Source organism: Xenopus laevis, chromosome 3S (genome assembly GCF_017654675.1).
Source record: "Xenopus laevis strain J_2021 chromosome 3S, Xenopus_laevis_v10.1, whole genome shotgun sequence".
Taxonomy (NCBI): Eukaryota; Metazoa; Chordata; class Amphibia; order Anura; family Pipidae; genus Xenopus; species Xenopus laevis.
Genome location: NC_054376.1, coordinates 51,977,331 through 51,996,909, shown reverse-complemented (window position 1 = coordinate 51,996,909; position 19,579 = coordinate 51,977,331). Strand labels below are relative to the sequence as shown.

General features: G+C 38.1%; 1 protein-coding gene across 1 annotated transcript; it reads right to left on the bottom strand.

Annotated features, from left to right (window-relative positions):
- Positions 1 to 522: 522 nt before the first annotated feature.
- On the bottom strand, positions 523 to 16,119 carry leo1.S (LEO1 homolog, Paf1/RNA polymerase II complex component S homeolog). The gene is given in 12 exon segments (NM_001091811.2): positions 523 to 732; positions 2,712 to 2,824; positions 5,395 to 5,578; positions 6,640 to 6,775; positions 7,773 to 7,907; positions 8,213 to 8,307; positions 10,242 to 10,326; positions 10,825 to 10,967; positions 11,202 to 11,296; positions 13,089 to 13,193; positions 13,288 to 14,139; positions 16,033 to 16,119. Coding segments are annotated over 12 exon segments (2,112 nt in total). The 5' UTR covers positions 16,091 to 16,119; the 3' UTR covers positions 523 to 621.
- Between the last annotated feature and the right edge of the window lie 3,460 nt (positions 16,120 to 19,579).

The following is a 19,579-nucleotide window of genomic DNA, read 5'->3' as shown; positions in this document are numbered from 1 at the left end:
CAGTTATTGCAAAACCCTATTTAAGGATCTACAGCACATCTCAACAGATAGAAATGTAGGCACTGAGCTTCCTAAAACGGTTCCTTGTCTTTATAGTAGCAGCATAGTTATTCATTCCGCCTGCAACTACTGATCTTACTTGGCTCAGCAGCCCTCCCTGCACATATTCAGCTGTTGGATTGTTGAAGATTTCTACTGGTATTGGGTAATTCACCATCCAAACCAACATATGTACATTTACAACATACTTAGATACATAGATAGATTATTTGCAATGAAGAATTGAACAGAGACCCTTGCAAAGTGGGAGTGTGATACAGTAACTACTACAGTCAATACAGGGGCATTACATTTTTTTCATTTCTTTCTATTATAGTGGCAAATAATGCACAGGTATCCCAAATGTAAGTCATGAAAGAAGTCCTGTCTAAAGGAATATAGATTTTCTTCTTCGTTATTTCCTACATTACACCTGACTATTGAAGTGTTTATACTGACAGGATCACTCTCCAGGAACAAGCAGACAAATGAAAGATTTATTTATACACATGACTGTGCCATATCATTCACTGTCCCTAACATTATGGTAAATAACTGTACAGCATAAAAAAATACATCATTTTATAATTCTTCTTCATCCTCTTCATCATCACTAATTACATATTTTTTGGGCTTTTTGCTTGCTTTGTCCTCATCCTCTTCCGCCTTTCTCTTTCCTGAAATTTCACCTTCCTGTAATAGACGAAGATGCACCATTATAGATACAAGTACACTGTTTAAAGAATCCACAAGGAGCAGTAAAATATGAAAAAAAACAAAAACAAATTGTAGTTATTTAACATTTAAAATAAATGCATTAAAAACATAACTTAAATTGACTTTCTTTAAAAGCGGGTGCAACAGTACCCTTCACTGGCCAAACTACCTGAAATGTTAGAATTGACTCTCTATACAGGTATAATAATAGTAATCTCTGATCTGGAAAACGAATATCCAGAAAGCTATCTCCCGTACAATTCATTTTAAGCAAATTTCTTAAATGATTCCTTTTTTTCTGTAATAGTACATTATACTGGATAGTAACTAATTTGCATATATCCACATTGGTGGCAAAACAATCATTTAAACATGTATCTAATGTTTAAATGTCTTTTAGTAGACTTGGTACTGGTCTAGTGATCCAAGTAATGGACAAATCATTATCCAGAAAAAGCCCAGGACTAAGAATTCCAGATAACAGATCCTATACCTGTAAAAAGCAATACGTTCTGGACTAAAGTCTCCAGGCTTGTATGTAAGGCTAGGGCCACACAGGGCTGAAATCAGCTAACTGAAATAGCGGCCAGTAGCCTCCTTTCTTGTTCTCATTCCTAAGAGTTATATTGGGTCCTGCGCAAACAGACATGGAGAATTTCAGCTCAAAATGCAGAGACTCTTGGTGTTTCTGTTTGCGCAGGAGCTGATCCAATGCTTTGGAATGAGAAAAAGAGAGGAGGCTAGTGCCTGGGATAGGGAATGAAATCAGTCAGTGTATTTTAGCTAGCTTCTCAGCCCCGTGTGGCACTAGCCTAATTGGTTAGTGAGAAAAGTAATCAGAAGGAGAGAATAAGAACTGACCCGTAAGTCTGCACCCTCCTATCCATCACATCTGATTTTTTCCCTATTAAATAACAATTGGACAACCATCATTTTTACAGGCCAGGCTGGTAAAATACTGGCCAGGTGGCAACCCTAGCGGTATGGTTGATGTTCATTGATAAAGGGTGACAAGGACCTGATATGAGTATCTATCTTGTCTCTATCGGCCTAAGCTGTGCCTCAGACACCGGTACTAGCTGACTGTCTGTGGATTAAAGTGTGCCTGAGGCACCGACCGGCAGCTGATTCTGACGCACGTTTCACCTGACGCACGCGGTGAAACGCACGATTGGACTTTATTTGACCCGGCACACCATCTCTTGGAACCTTTTCACGGATGGGAGTTGCTCCCTAATTTCTATTTGTTATATTTAATAAGAAAAGACATATATTACCTTATTTGCAGGTGGCATTTACTAATCAAGCACACGTTATTAGCTGCTATGGATACTGCATTAGGGCATATTGTGTGCCTTTTATTATTACACATGGGTGTTAGGGCTCTTTTGCACAAACACTCTTTACTGACTACAGTCTGCCTGTCATTATGTCACTCAAATCTGTCTGCAACGACTGCTATAGTAAAACTTGCATCCATGGACTGGAGTCAGATGCAGGCCCCAAGCGCGAGATCATCTTGATCCTTTTTATTCCATTAAGCAATCAGTTTTATTATAGGTGCAACCAGCTGCGGAAAACGCATACTCAAAACAGTAAGAAAATTCCCAGTAATTGTGTCCTGAACAATTACTCTACTCAGCAGCAACCGAATCTACCTTGCAAACAATACTGTTTATTTAATTTTAAAATGAAATATTTTAACAACCAAACAACTCTCTGAAGAGACAAGAAGATATGTTATGAAAGCAAGCAGACCCCTTAATGGTTGTCATTAGCACCAGGACTGCAGTTTACCTGCCAGGTTGGTGAAGGGCAGAACATACATACAGTGAATATAGTAACATCCCAAGTTATTTTTAAGTGAATTCCCTGCTTTAAAGATCATTTGAAGTTTTTTGAATTTCCAATGTTGCACAAACAACAGTGATTGAGAAGTAAAACTGGAATCTCACCTCATCCTGATCCTCCTCATCACTGTTCAGCTTCTTTGCTTTCAGCAGCCTCTGAGCTTTGTCCTCATCAGAACCTTCATCACTGTCGGATGAATAGATTCGAGCTCGTTCCTCTGCAATGAAACCATAATGTAACTTTAGGGGAAACATTTACTTTGCAGGTGGTTATAGTCAATTTTAATGCTTCACTGTGGAATCCATTTCCTGGTGCTGTTTCCTCTCTGGCAAAGAAAAGAAGTCTGATCTTTCTTATCACAGGCATTTCAGAAATACTCACTGCACAAAGCACAACTAATCTCCAGTATATTTGGTTTAAAATTTAGGGCTGTATTACACGAGATGTTTTCTCCACCAGCATATATATCTACATGGGGTATCGAAGCTCTCTTTTACCTTGAAATCAGTGTGTGAGTAAATACCTAGTGTGACATGACCCTTAACCTTTATCTCATTAACATTTACTGCACTGCTGCTTGAAATGCCTGTGATTGGTTTTAACAAGTAGACCAAAAAGTGAAGTCTTAGCTAATCCAAAGTATACAAATTCATCAACGTTAATAAGACAAGGAAAGTGTAATTTAGTGGGGTGACAATTTGTTATGCACCCCACCGAACCCCCGAATCCTTCCTCAAAGATTTGGCCGAATACCGAACCGAATCCTAATTTGCATATGCAAATTTAGGGTGGGAACGGGGGGGGGGAACAATTTTTTACTTCCTTGTTTTGTGACAAAGTGTCACGCCATTTCCCTCCCCGCCCCTAATTTGCAGATGCAAATTAGTATTCGGTTCAGCCGGGCAGAAATATTCGGCCGAATCCGAATCCTGCTAAAAAAGGCAGAATCCTGGAGCGAATCCCAAACCGAATCCTGGATTTGGTGCATCCCTACTCTAAATGGTCAAAAATACATCCTTGTATTATGAACAATACTGACTGAATATTTCTGAATTCTGCCACTAGACCAATTGTATAAATCTATAAAATAAGGAATCTCTGTACTTTCATTCTATTCATCCTGATTAGCTAATCCAAAGTATACAAATTCATTCAACCACGTTAATAAGACAAGGAAATGTAATTCAGTGGGGTGGCAATTTGTTATGCACCCCACAAACACTATGATCACTAAACGTGCACCCAAGGCCAAAACTGCACCTCCCCTGGGATATAGTCCTGTAAACTGTGGTGGTCTGGGTCCATTCAACAGGGACTGCTGGCAACTCACAGCAGATGAAGGCAATTGCTGGATTATACCCCAGTTCTCTTTGCTAAAGAACACACCAGGCTGAGGTATAGTCCAGTGAGCACAGTCATCCAAGGGCTTAAGTAACAATGACTGGAAGGTACCCAACAAATGCCCCCCCATCATGATTTGCATTTTCCTTGTCCTTTAAAAAGAATATATTTTTTTTATGAAAACTGAGCCTTTACTATATAATTATATTACTGCACTTGTAAAATAACACTGCTATACAACAGCAGAACTTACCCATTTGCTCCATCTAGTGGCCATTTAGGAAACACTACACAGTATTTAAACATTTACCAAATATCAAATGGTGATTTAGGCAAAAACACAAATTTATTGAATAAAAAAAGACAAACTTATAAAATATTAATAAAAATGTATTATAAAAAGTATGCATACACTTTCCTTTATAAACATAATAATTTAAATGAATGAGTTAATGTATTAATTATTTCTAGAATACTTTGTTTCCCCGAGTTCTATACAAATGTTCCTGATTGAAAGTCTTCCATTATTCAATGAAGTGAAATTGTGTAGGAATAGTGTAGCGGAGATGACAAGGGCTGATGCACAGGAGGCTTAACCAAATGAAGATGCCTAGTAATTTTAAAATATTAGCAGCAATACCACCTAAGGGTGCTTATAGACTGTGCCATAAATCACATGGGTGAGATTTCCAAAAGAATATCTTTGGTCCTCAGACTATCCATGGACTTCATATTTTTCTGTATTGAAACAATCATTTTAATCAAGTCTGGTTCTTGAATATCCAGTGGACGTGCCAGTTTAATGCCTTTGAGACTACCACATTATTTACAATCTCAGTATACATTAAAGGGGTTATTCACCTTCCAAACACTTTTTTCAGATTGTTCCCGATAAATAAAGACTTTTTTCCAATTACTTTTACTGTTTTTCCAAAATCTAAGTTTAAAGTTGAATGTTCGTGTCTCTGGTGTTTGTGTCTGGCAGCTCAGTAATTCGGTCGCAGACTCTAAACTGTTACAATTTTTCAACATTTAGTTGATACATTTCTCAGCAGCATCTCTGGAGTATTAGCAAATATTGTATCAATTCTAACAGCTGCCTTTAATGAAACTCGGGGATTCTGCTCAGCAGGGACAAAGATAACAAATGTATCCATTAAATGTATCAATTAAGAACAGTTTGGTGGGTCAGTGACCCCCCCCCTGCCAGAGCTGCTTTAGAATGTGAAAAAAAGACACTTTACACTTCAATATTAGAAAAACCGTCACAAATAGAAACTAGAAAGTAATTGAAAAAAGTTGTTATTTCTGGTGATCACTCTGAAAACAACTAGTTGTTTGAAGGTTAACAACCCCTTTAAACACCTTTCCTAACAGGACCTATGAAGTATATACTCTCCCCAAATGTGTACTGTGTAAACATGTAATGACAAATGTATAGTTTACCTCTGCCTCCTTTGTACCGATTTTTGATGGCTGCCAAACTTATTGATTCGTCTCCTTCTTCTTCATCATCATACCGATCAGGTTCCAAGTAATTTGCACTGAGGCCTCTCTGGTGCTGCTTTTCCCTCATTCGGCGCTGCTGGGACTCTCTCCGAATCGATGCTCTTAGTCTCTCCTCTTCTTTCTATGTGAAATAAAAGGGGTTTCTTTTAAGAAGCTTCCTCCCAATTATTACCTGGAGCCATCACCAGTATTCTACAAATTTTTCCTACTGTACTTTCTTGGAAATCTCTCAATTAGGGATGCACCGAATCCACTATTTTGGATTCGGCCGGACCTCCGAATCCTTCCCGAAAGATTAGACCGAATACCGAACCGAATTTGCATATGCAAACTAAGGGGGGGGAAACAATTTTTTACTTCCTTGTTTGGTGACAAAATGTCACCCGATTTCCCTCCCTGTCCCTAATTTGCATATGCAAATTCAGATTCAGTTCGGCTGGGCAGAAGGATTCGAATCCTGCTAAAAAGGCTGAATCCTGGTGCGAATCCCGAATCCTGGATTCGGTACATCCCTACTCTAAATGGTCAAAAATACATCTTTGTATTATGAACAATACTGACTATATTTCTGAATTCTGCCACTAGAATAAATAAGGATTCTCTGTACTTTCATTCTACTCATCCTGATTATGTAGGTGATAAGTGTACAGTTCTAAATATTTAAATGTTTTAGGAACCATGACTTTGTCTAAACTCTTACCATTCTAGCCAAGAGTCTATATCAGCATTGAGAAACACTATAAAGTAGGTGCCAATAACATTACAGTGGTACAGTAATTCAATACATATCCCCTTCTGTCATTGTCTTTTCTGTAGGGAATGCTCACATACGTTAGAAAGACCCACTCCGTAAGAATATCAGCTTAACTGTGCATGAGTGCAAGAGTGTGTGGATGGTTCTGTGCTTCATGGAGCTAGTTTGGTCACTGCAAAATTCGATAACTAACACAGCTTGACTTACTGATGACTACTTGTCATTTGGCATCCTACGTAAAAAAAAATGGCTTGCTGCATTATGAGCCACTGAATGTACTTTTCTGCCATTTGTGGTTTAGGTAGCAGACATAAAATATACTTCAGTTTATTCCTAATAGATATTTGCCTGTTCATGAGATAAAAAAAGCCATTTAGACTAAACATGTTCTTGGTAACTTTCAGCTGTGAACACTTTTCGCTTGTTACCTTGATCATCTCTGAACGCTGTGATTCTGGATCCCGTCCTGCCATTGGCAGAATTCTGATCTTCTGAGTCTTAGAACATCTATCGGCAAGTGACAGTGTCATCTTCCTGTGAGTGGCACTGTCTGTAGAATGAGGCCTGGCAGAAACAAGCATATAGGTAAGTATAAGGTTTTCAAATAACACAAATTTATGTCAGTCTAGTAACCCATAATTCCCCATTGGATAGCAGTTTCCATAATTCCAATGGGAAGTGATGCAAAGGATTATTAATCCACCGACATCAACAATTAAGATCCACTATATTGGGATTTTCCAGAATTCCAAATCCTGTATGAAAGATACGTTTGAATCTGATCCCTAATTTGCATATGGCAATTAGGACTAAAAAGGGTTAAACATCTTCCTTGTTTGTATGACAAAAAAGTCGCATGCTTTTAAGGATTCGATTTGGCCAGGCACTTCGATTCCACCAATCTTAATCCTCATGTAAATAAAATAGGATGGTTCTGTCTCCAATAAGTATTAATTATTTCTTAGTTTGGATCATGTACAATGTACTGTTTTATTATTTAAGACAAAAAGGATTATTTGGATAAAATTGAGTCTATAGGAGACTTACTATGTAGGTTTCATGATTAAAAGAGATTTTATATATATATATATATATATATATATATATATATATATATATATATATATATATATATATATATATATATATATATATATATATATATATATACTTCTGTTTTTGAAGTTTGTGTTGGTCCTTTTTGTTGGGATCCCTTACAACAGAGTTTTATTTCGTTTGCACTGCAACAATGTAATTAAAGCTTGGTCTCCTTCAACTTAAATCAGTTCCTGCATCAAACAACTTAATTGCAAAATTTGCCAACTAGGCCTTTTACAATAATTTCCTGCTGATACAATCAGAGTGTTAGACAACAGAAATCACTAAATAACATATGCACCCCTCCATTATGGGGATAAAGTATAGCATAGTAGTATATACATGACAAGGGTGGTTTTCAAAAATGCACTACACACCTTACACTTCTCTTCTATTTGGAAATAAGATCTATAACTGGCTGCAGAAAAACCTAAAATTATTTGAATGCAAAGCTTGAACTTACCTAAACGTCAGCTTGGTTTTGAATACAGCTTGGCCTTGTAGACCTGTTCCCTGTCTGATGAAAAGATGGTTGTGGTCTCCTTGCAGTGGTGCCTTGTATACATCAAACACTTCATTACCCAAATGTAAGGACATGCTGAGAAAAGGAAAATCAATGTTTATTACTACATGAGCAGAGTTGTACCATGTCAGCCACAGTTCAGTTACATGAGGCATCCTGGATTCTAGGAAACCGAGGATAATATAACACAGGAATCATGTTCCGTTCACACCAGGTGACCCCCTAGCCAATCTCATTTTCCTTTTTATATAAACACATTCACCAAAAAAGAAAAACAAAAAACTTTAAGACATTGCACTCTCGTGTGGATGGCACCTTTAGCCAACAATGTTTCAAGTACAATTAAGAATAAAGTTAAGAGACATGGCTGCATCACTGACCTGCCATCAGACCATTTAACAATGCGTGCATTACTGTCACGAACATCATTTCCTTCTTCATCCTTACGTGTTCTCCATCGGATTGTGTTTTCAACCTATAGTAGTAAAAATAAAAACAGGGGGGAGGCCATTAGTAACTGTATGATGTAGTAATGTGTATGGCCAAGAGCAGATGGCAGCTGAATTATGGCTATAATAAGCAATTATGTAATGGCTGTTACATAAATAGCGCCCATAGTTTCCCAGAATGCAATTATTCTGTGTGGCAATGTGTATGGACAATCCAATACGCACCCACAAAAGCCACTATAAAATGAATTCTCTCTTCTCCTGACTAATAGAAGCCAATGAGCTTTCACAGCTAACAGATGAAAGGAACTCAGATAAGCTGTGTACAAAACACAGATCTTTTAAAAGTTGCATTATACAATGCCAAGACATTCAAATCATAAAGAATGGTATGAAAGGGATAAGGCAGTCAACCTGTATAGTTTCTCATATAACCCCACCTCTCAGGTCAAATACTGGACCATGGTATCAAGTGAAGTGGACTTCTTATAGCTCAGTTAGCCTAAGAACACCCTAACCTTGTTTATAAAAGAGAAATCTTCCATTTTTATTTCTATGCAATACACTGCCATATACAAAGAAGTCTGTCCTGGATCAGCTCTTAAGATGCAGATGGGAAAATGAATAGAAGAACCAACTCAAAATCAGAAACTATGTTTTGCGAGAACCTTTGCTGTGCTTAAACCCCACAACATCAGGGTTGAAATAGAGGAATGCTGGCATACAAAACAATACTTAACTCTGAATCAACACATTACAGATTTAAAAAAAAAAAAAAAAAAAACTAAAGAAAACACATTTTCTAGGATAAATACTTATGGGGAAATAAACAAATGGAAATCTCCATATAGCTTGAAGGATTAATTTAAGGTCACAAAGAAAGAAATGGGGTGGGCTACTGGGCTGCAACAGAGATGCATATAATACAGCACCTAGCTTAAAGGAACAGTAACATCAAACAATTAAACTGTTTTAAAGTAATAAAAATATAATGCAGTGTTGCCCTGCACTGGTAAAACTGGTGTGATTGCTTCAGAAACACTACTATTGTTTATATAAATAAGCTGCTGTGTTGCAATGAGGGCAGCCATTCAAAGGAGAAAAGGCTCAAGTTACACCGAAGATAAGCTCTGTAGAATATAATGGTGTTATCCGTTATCCACTATTTATCCTGTGCCATATAGCCTTTTTTTAGTTTCCGCCATTGTTACACAGTTACACAAAATGCAAATTCTCACATTTCTCCTCCAAAATCTTCTAATTGAGTTCAGCATGAATTTACTAAAAATACATTTAAATGTACGTATGTAATTTATTTATTTACATTTATTTCCAAAAGTTAAAACAACAACAAAAAAAGCACATTTCTGCCCTTTCCACAGAATTAAGAAAGTGCATGTGACTGTTTGGTCATGTCAAATGCAGTTAGATGCAACTTTGACTACTGATTTTTGAGTCAATGAATAGACATTAACGGATCTATAACCAATTTGTTAGTTTGTTTTAGTCATTGTGCAACTGTGGAGCAAAATGTGTTGCAAAATGTGAAAAGGTAAATACAAATTTCCCAAGACCTAACCAGATTTGCATGTGAGGCTAGTCCCGCCAATCAACAGAAGCTTTACTGCTGATAAGAATGAAAAGTGGCCAGTCTATAAAATCAAAATTGTGTGTAACAATAATAACACAAGGCACATTAGATTCTGGAAGAAGAGAGAACTTGTTGCAGAGGGTCGCACCTTTCTGACCAACTGATTCTGTGCAGTTTTCTAGGCTCTCACTATTCCCAAGTGGCACAACAATAATATTTTTGAAAGCGGACAGCCCCAAGATCTTTATCAAGGCAACTTAAGAGGCCAGACTTCCTTTTGGTGAAGTAAGCTGCTTCCAGTAGATGGCAGACTAAAAACCCTGGCACTGGACAGGTCAAGATATTTTGCAATAAAATAGAGAAATATACCTTTAGTTTCAGCCTTGTTCTACCTTCTTCATCCAACATTTCTTCATCTTCAAATTCATCTTCATAATACTGAGGATCAAAAGGTCTAATAATAACAGATAAAAGTTCAGAGCAAAATGTGTATACATTGAAGAACATATATTCATTTACTGTGGCTAAAGTTTATAATGTGAGTAATACAAATATGTTGGTAATGCAAATATTGGGTAACATTAGCAAATTGACAATCAGAAAGACAATAGTCTGTCATCCTACTCCAACTTCTGGCTGCTACTTACATATATTACATACACTTACATACAGACTAGATTAATAATAAAATTACAAAGGGCAACCCCCACCCAAAAAAAACGTGGCAGAATTAGCCTGCTTTAGATTGGGTAAATAGTAACATTACAAAGGGCACAACCCCCCCCCCCCCAAAAAAAATAGGGAAGGATTAGCCGGCTTTAGGTCGGGAGACACACTGATAAAGAAAAATATGTAGGGGGCACAAGAAGTAGCAGTCATTTTTTCCACAATACAAAGTTCACAAATATGTGAGAATGAATATGAAATTATAGCAATAATGTTAAAAAGTTACCTGGGTTCAACACTGAGAAAGTTGGGAAGTTTTACAAAATACAAGTCATTTCCTAGGTCTGTGTTAACTTTGGGAATCTCAACTTCTATTCTTGTTTCTGGAGCCGTTTCTTCTGGCTGATCCTGATCCATTCCATCGTCATCCTAGAAATAAAGTATACATGTAATTCTAAGGAAAGGTATGTAAAACTCCTCTTTTCTATGCACCTTTGCAATTTACATTTACAGTATTAGTTTAAGTTCAACATTGCTTCAAATATAGCTACATAAAACTGGGCGTGGGGAACCTGAGAGGTAAGCTATAGTGCACAGATTCTAATCAGTTACTAAGATCACAAGGCTCAGTTTCCATACATTGATTGTCATTATATTATATACCATAGGTTGGCCAGGAGTTGGTGGTTTGTCTTCCCCATCACTGCCTGAGGAAATATCATCTGCATCTCCAAACAGATCTGAAGCATTTTGTTTTGCTGAAAAACAAAAGTGTTCCATTATATTAAACATTACATTATCTTTATTCCCTAAAAACACCCTTTTTTATTTCAGGTGTATATTTTACCACTGTATTACATACAAGACTGTCTGCCCAAATTATCAGAACAATATAAAAGGGTGGCCATACAGTGTATGGTCCTTCATACAGTAACCTTTTGTTTAGCCTGCGGGCCAATCAGACAGACAGAAGGATACTAGCAAAGGCTTTTGAGAAACAGAATTGAAACACAGTTGTGTTCAAAATAATAGCAGTCTGACATCTCTAACCTGATCAATCACTGTTTTTGGTAGAAATTCTATTTCTACGTGGCAAATAATTAACTAGTAGGTGTTTTAGAGTTATAGAAAACCAACAGACCCAACAGTCATGACATGCATGCTGCTGAGTATGTGTAATTTAATTATTTATTGAGTCTTGTTCAAAATAACAGCAGTGTTCAAAATAATATTAGTGTGTTCCAAATAATAGCAGTGTGGAGTTTAATTACTGAGGTTATTCATTCTGTGAAATATCAGGTATCAGATATGGCCCTTATTTAAGGAAGGAAGAAAATGTTGTGCATGCTGGTTTTAGTACAATGGGTTGTTCCAGGCATTGTTCAGAAGAACAGCGTACTTTAATTAAAAAGTTGATAGGAGAGGGGAAACATATTAAGAAGTGTACAAAATGATAGACTAATCAGCTAAGATGATTGTAAATGCTTTAAAATGGCAACCAAAACCTGAAAGACATAGTAGAAAAATTAAAACTACCATTCGAATGGATAAAAAAATAGCCAAAATGGCAAAGACTCAGCCAATGATCAGCTCCAGGAAGAGCAAAGAAGAAAAAAAATTACCTGTCAGTAAGTTACAATTAGAAGACTGTGGACTGATGAAAGCAATATTGTTCTTTTTGGGTCTAGGGGCCACAAACAGTTTGTCAGACGACCCCAAACACTGATTTCAAGTCACAGTACAGTGTGAAGACAGTGAAGCATGGCGGCACAAGCATCATGATATGGGGATGTTTCTCATACTATGGTGTTGGGCCTATTTATCACATACCAGGGATCATGGATTAGTTTCAATACAAAATATTTGAAGAGGTCATGTTGTCTTATGCCGAAGAGGCCCCTTGAAATGGGGGTTTCAACAAGAAAACAACCCCAACACACACCAGTAAATGAGTAACATATTGGTTCCAGACTAACAAGATTGGTGAGTGGCCAGCCCAATGCCCAGAGCTTAATCCAACAGAAAACTTGTAGGGTGGAATCAAAAATGCTGTTTTTTAAACCAAGAAATGCAGAAGAATTGTAGAATGTAGTCCAATCATCTTGGACTGAAATACCTGTTCACAGGTGTCAGAAGTTGGTGGACTCCATGTAACACAGACGTGCAAGAGTTTTCAGAAACACTAATTATACAACTAAATATTAGTTCAGTGATTCAAAGAAAAGCAGAATCTTGAAACATTTTTCAGTTTATACAGTGAATGTTTGAGTTTGTAAAGAAGAATGCAGACACTGCTATCTTTTCTGTAAATGAATAACACAAATTTGATAATTTTTTCTTCTTGTTTTGATTTAGAATAGAATGTGCAGTGTTCCCACTGCATTTGCATGTATGGAATTAAAATGTATTATAAGGATTTTGAGCTTCGCTTGAATTCACTTTATTAAACACACTGCGATTATTCTGAACACATTTTTTGTGCATTAATAATATGTTTAAAATTACAATAATTTTACCAACTTCAAATATGTATTTTTATAATTAAAATACCTTTCGGTTCATCATCATCACTGTCCAGATCAGAATCTGATGCTATGGCTTTCTTGCGTCTCTGCCGGCCGATTTCCTCTTCACTGTCACTGCCTTTTTGGGATTCTATAAATGAAAACAAGTAACCAAACAAGGCCACAGTTAAAAAAAGAAAAAAAAAAAAAGAAAAGAGAACCCTGTCAGATGTTCATATATATACCTGATTTGTGCTCATCATCTGAATGGTGCCTTACATTGTCTCCATCAGAATGTTGCCTATCTTCATCATCTGATTGCCGATGTTCATTTATCTCATCATCAGAACGCTGTCGCTCATCATCAGAACGTTGACGCTCTTGTTCATCGTCAGAATGCTGAAGCTGATTTTCTTCATCTTCAGACTGTCTGTGGTCTTGTTCTTCCCCATCTGAATGTGGTCGGTCATTGTAATGCTGCTGATCATTCTCTTCATCATCTGAATTATGAAGGTCATCAGAGTGGTGGTTATCCTGCTCCTCGTCATCGGATTGGTGGGTTTCTTGTTCTTCAGCATCTGAAGATGGCCTTTGCCCTTCCTCATCTGACTGTCTATGTTCATCTCGGTCAGAATGCTGAAGCTCATCGTCAGAGTTTTGCATCTTCTCTTCCTCATCAGACTGATCACTTTTATCTTCCCTGCCCCATTTTTCATCATCTGAATTTGCATCTTTATCTGAACCATCAGCCTCGGAGCGAGGACTGCTATGATCTGACCTTTGCCCTACATCTTCATCATTGTCTTCATCATGGAGAGCTTCTGAGCCACTGTGCTGTTCAGCATCAGACTGATCATTAACTTCTTGGTCTGAATGGGCTGTTTCAGATGCATTGTATGATCTTTCAGAGCGGTTGTAACTGCCACTGTGTTGAGACCCGACTTCATCCTCACTATCATCCCCAAACAGCTCTTTGTTGCTTGGTTTTACAGCACTATGCTCATCGTCCTCATCTCGGTCGCTATCACTTCCAGACCGGTTGCTCCCTGAGCCATCGTTACCTGGTTCTGAATCTGAGCCAGATCCAGAGTCTGATTCTGCAAACACAAATATGTAAAAGTGTTTATATATCATAAAAAAAAAACGCTCTCTCTATACACACACAACTGTACGATATTAAATCTTGTTTGTTTGTTTATATCTACAAAGCATTAAGGGGATACGTCATCCAAACAGCGCAGCAAAATCAGTTTCTTTGAATTGTTACCAGTAATTGCCCATTTATATTACATAAGTCACATCAAAGCTAAAGTTGTTAAATTTGGACATGCCTTGTTTTTCCTTTTGCCAAAGAAAATCCAACCTAACTTGTAGTTGACAGCAGTCTCCAATTTGCCTTAAAAAGAGGGGGGAACCCTTATCCGCTCCCAGATTTCCATTAGATGCTTTCACTGAACTTTTTAAATGTCTCAAATGAGAGTTTACCTAAGCCTAAAACTAAAGGAGCCCGCACAGTGGTTGGCACTACTTTGCCCAATAAATGCCAACCAGAAAATCCCACTGACTGAATGTTATACCAGAGCACAGATGCCATGCAACTGTTTCTCAATCAGAAGCTTAAAGGAAAACTAAAGCCTAACTAAAGAAATAGCTAGAAATGTTGTACATTATGTTTTGAGCTTCTGTACCAGCCCTTTAGCAGGGAAGATCTGTGTCTCCAAAGATGCCCCAGTAGCTCCCCATCTTCTTTTCTGCTGATTCACTGCACATGCTCTGTGCTGCTGTCACTTACTGAGCTTAGGGACCAATGCAATGGAACCCTTTAGCAGAGAAGATACAGGTCTCAAAATATGTCTTTAGATGCTCCATAAATAAGGGATAATTTTCAGACCCCACAATACAGTTCACTTATAGAATGTGCTGATAAAGCAAAGAAAGTTGAGGACCCATCTACTGTACATGTAGAAGATATGGAGCTACTGGGTACAAGTTATAGACATGACTGACATCGGTTTCTGTCTTAAAGGACAACTAAAGTTTAACTAAAGAAGTAGCTTGAAATGTTGTACATTATGTTTTGGCTTCTGTTCCAGCCAAAGGAAAACACAGCTCTTTAGCAGTAAAGTTCTGTGCCTCCAAAAATGCCCCAGTAGCTCCCCATCTTCTTTTCTGCTGATTCACTGCACATGCTCTGTGCTGCTGTCACTTACTGAGTTTAGGGACCCACTCACAATATACAGTAAACATAGAATAGAAATGTCACAATTTAATGCTGTCCAGTGCAACTAGCATCAGAATTTAATAATAAGCCCTTATCATCTTATATTATAGACAAACCTAATTTTTTTCTTGATTATTTGCAACGACCCCTAAGCTTAGCTTCTCAACAGCTGCTCAGAGCCCACTGAGCATGTGAGTGTCACAGACACTTTCCAAGATGGTGACCCCCTGTGACAAGTTTGAAGTCCTGGATCATTGCTGCTATTGACAAGCTGAAACTTTAGGCTGGTGCAATAAGTTCAGTATATAAAATATGACATTGTTAGCCATATTCATTTTCAGGGTTTAGTTCTCCTTTAAGGGCTGGCCATTCAGTCTTTTGTGGCCCTGATATTTGAGAGTATAAACAAAGTGTATGGAAAACTCCAGGTAAAGAGAGCAGGAAAAAAGCAGGGGAAGCCCACAATGAGGCAATGTAAAGCAGCTGTTGCTTGTGCCAGTGTTAGGCGACTCATACAGGGGTCGGTGTAAGAAGGGTCAGTGGGTTCTTCCTTGTGTCAGTGTATTTAGGGAAGTTGTAGTCGAGAAACAGTGATCCACAAGCTGAATAAGCCTGTAAAGTCAGTAGGCAACTAGTGCGGACTACATCTCCCAAGATACCCTGCACAGAGGAAGTTGCACTGCCACAACAGCGGCCTAATGGTAAACCTTGAGGTCCATAAAGCAAAATAAAATCGGGACGAGCCCAACCAGGCGACAGGCGCCATTACCTTTCTGTTCATTTTCAGATTCGGCATCGCTCCCGAACAAATCTTCCATGTCCGCCATGGCCGAGCCGCGCTGCCGCAAAGCACTGCTGTAGCCGTAAAAAGGGAAATGAATGAAAAGGATGTGGAAGCTTGCTGGGCGCGCAGGGGCTTGTGGGAAGCTGATGTCAGCGCTTGAGGGGCGGAGTTTTGTGATAGTGGCGTGTGCTGTGGAATAATCACATTTCATACCTCCCAACTGTTCCTTTTTTGTAGGGACAAAGTCCCTCTTTTGACTCAACCTGCAGTCCCTCCTCATTTGTACTGGAAAGTCCCTCTTTTCGCTGCACTGAACAGCCAGAAAAAGAAACAAAGTTTTTCACTTAATTGGCTTTTAGCAGAGAGCCCAGAACAGCCAACAGGTGCAAATAAGATACTTTGTAACAATTTTGATAAGGCGAATTCTTTTCAAACTTTCATAACCTGCCAAATTTTATAAAATGAACATGGTAATTAGGGGGTGTGGCCACAGAAAGGATCATGGTCAAAAAATGTTGCTGTTCTACGTGCGAAAGAGTTTTTTGCTCCTCTTTTTACTTCTGAGCATGAGATTTGTAGTTCAGCAGTAGCTGGATATGCCTCCAGTTTCTGTTTGTAGTTGTTTTGTTTGGTTCTATCAATGTTTGTCACTTTATTTGTAGCTCGCTGTACTGAACGCTGGATGTATCAATGCGTTACACATAAGCAAATGTTCATAGGGGTCCATTTACTAAAGCGCGATAAAAATATGCGCACAAAATAAAGACAAATTTGTCCCAAGTTTTCGCCAGTTTAATAACCTGCACTAAATATAAATTTGCAGATTTTTTTTCCCACAAGAATATGTTTTCGCCAGTTATCGCATTTGCTGAAAATAACGATACGTACACTTTAATGGCTGGTTTACTAAACAGCGAAATGTACGAAAGACAATTAATGCCAGAATATTCGCAAAATTCTACCGCCATCTATATAGTGGTGGTCAGTTATTTTTTTTGCCAGAAAATTCGAAAGGGGACAGGAAATATCCCATAACACCTTGTTTTACCCATCATTCTCTTCCTGACAGGAGAAGAGAGAAGTGACAGAATAATCAAAGATGTTTTGGATTATTCTTTTGTCTGAAAGACCATTTATTCTGGCTAGGAGGGACCAAAGGCTTCGTCAGTCTAGATTAAACTACATTTATATGATGCACACTGATTGGTTGGTAAAACTTGTTTATGAATTTTATTTATATGATTCTATTGGCAGGGGGTAAGTCATGTGACTGAATGTATTGAAATGTGGATTTATATGCTGCATACTGTACATGTTTGATTGGGTGAAATCTGTTTACTGTGTTGTTGATAATATCTATAAAGTTTAGCAGTTTTGAAGATATATATCTGGCCCTGAATCATGCCATAATAAACGCCATAAAACAAGACTATTTTATAGCATAAATATTCGCAAACTTAATTAAAAATTACCGCTAACGTAAGCTGGTTCGTCAACGTAGTTACCGCAAGTGATCGCAATGACTTCTGAGCACATTGCTGTCTAGTAAACTAAGTCGCTGCGAATATTTTGGCGGAAAAATATTCGCAGCAATAACATGCGGAAACATATCGTCAAATTTACCGTGCTTTAGTAAACGGACCCCATAATCTTTATTCTCTGACTTTCATGAGCACATTATGGGAGGATGTGGCAGAACACAAAGCGTCTGTTTGTAGCCTCATGTAAATACTTAATATCAGGGTCGCCATTATAATTCACAGGGTCAGGTGACTGGGCCATATAACAAGATTTTCCCAAGCCTTACCCCCAGATATCGCCCAACCCACTGTTAAAAGATCACGCAGACATCAGCGCTAAAAACGGTAAACCCCCCCCCACACACACACACACATAGTTATAAAAAGCCGTTGGTGGTCAGGGCCCCCTATAAGTTAAAATAAAATGTTAGCGCCAGGGCCCCCCATAAAAGTTTTTTTTTTAAGAAAAATATCGTCAAATTTACCGTGCTGTAGTAAACGGACCCCATAATTTTTATTCTCTGACTTTCATGAGCACATTATAGGAGGATGTGGCAGAGCACAAAGCGTCTGTTTGTAGCCTCATGTAAATACTTAAAGGAACAGTAACACCAAAAACTGAAAGTGTTTTAAAGTAATGAAAATATCATGTAGTGTTGCCCTGCACTGGTAAAACGGATGTGTTTGCTTCAGAAACACTACTATAGTTCATATAAACAGGCTGCTGTGTAGCAATGGCGGAAATTGAAAAACGGCTAAATGGCACAGGATAGATAATGGATAACAGATAACAGCATTAGACAGACAGAGCTTATCTGCGGTCTGCTGTGTAACTTGAGCCTTTTCTCCTTTGAATGGCTGCCCCCATGTCTTTTCAAAGCTTCAGGACTTCGGCTTTTCAGAACCTTGGCTATTCAAGACTTCAGAAAAGGCTGCATGGCTTCGGCGCAGTCAAGGGGGTGCCGGCTATTTCAAAAAGTGCAGCACAGCCAGGTCCCCCTTTAGGCCTGATACAGGAGTAGCCCCTGTGCCCCTTGATGGTGGCCATGCATAATATTAATGTATGGAAGCCTCTGTGTTTAGGCTGGGGTCACTCTATCTGGCATATAAACATTATAGTTGCACTTACCAGTTAATAACAGGTGACAAGTGTCACAAGTCAACATTTTCTGTGTTTTATAGTGCTATACTATTTTTTTCAAAGTGCTATCTCCAAAAATAAAATGACAGTCAAATAAAACATGATGCTTTTTGTGCTATCTTCAAAAGAAAAAGTGAATTAAAGCAAGGTGCCATGGTGTTTTCTTCCAACAATCAAACTCTGCAAACGTCCCCACTATCTGGTGGGATTAGCAATTTACATGATTCTTGATTTCAAAACAGCATATCAACTCCTGGGTATTTGCTTTTCTGTAAAGACTTTGAAAAGCAGGGCTATGGCCCATAGTGTAATTTGCCTTTATTTTTAAAAGGTTTTAAAAGTTATTGCATAAGTGACATATCTGCATATCAATGTGCAAGCAATGTTATGGTGCAGATTGAGATGTTTTCTGCCAGCTTCTCCCTCTCCCGTGTGTTCCACCTGTGTATCCACTAACTACTGCAACTGATCTCTTCCGTCCTGTGTGTGTTGTTGATCTATATTTTTATTATGGTGATCCAGTGGAGGAACTGCAAAAAAGATCAGCAAAGGAAAACATTCTGAGGGTTTACGTTCCCTTTTAATCTTGCAATTTTAACTTTGTTATACATATGGCAAATATTATGTTTGGTGCCAATGTTATTACTGGGGAAGAAAATGTCAATATTGAAACACCGGAATTCTTCCAGAGAAGGTTCAACCCAAGTCATCATAGAAATAATGATCTGGTCCTGGTATTTTGAAGGCCAACTAGCACAATTATTATAATATGAACTAAATGTTTTACAAAACACAACTCATAGTTTGCTAATGATATGGAGTTAGTGATGTCTCTGTGAAACTGACCTTCGAGATTGAATGCCTGTGGAAT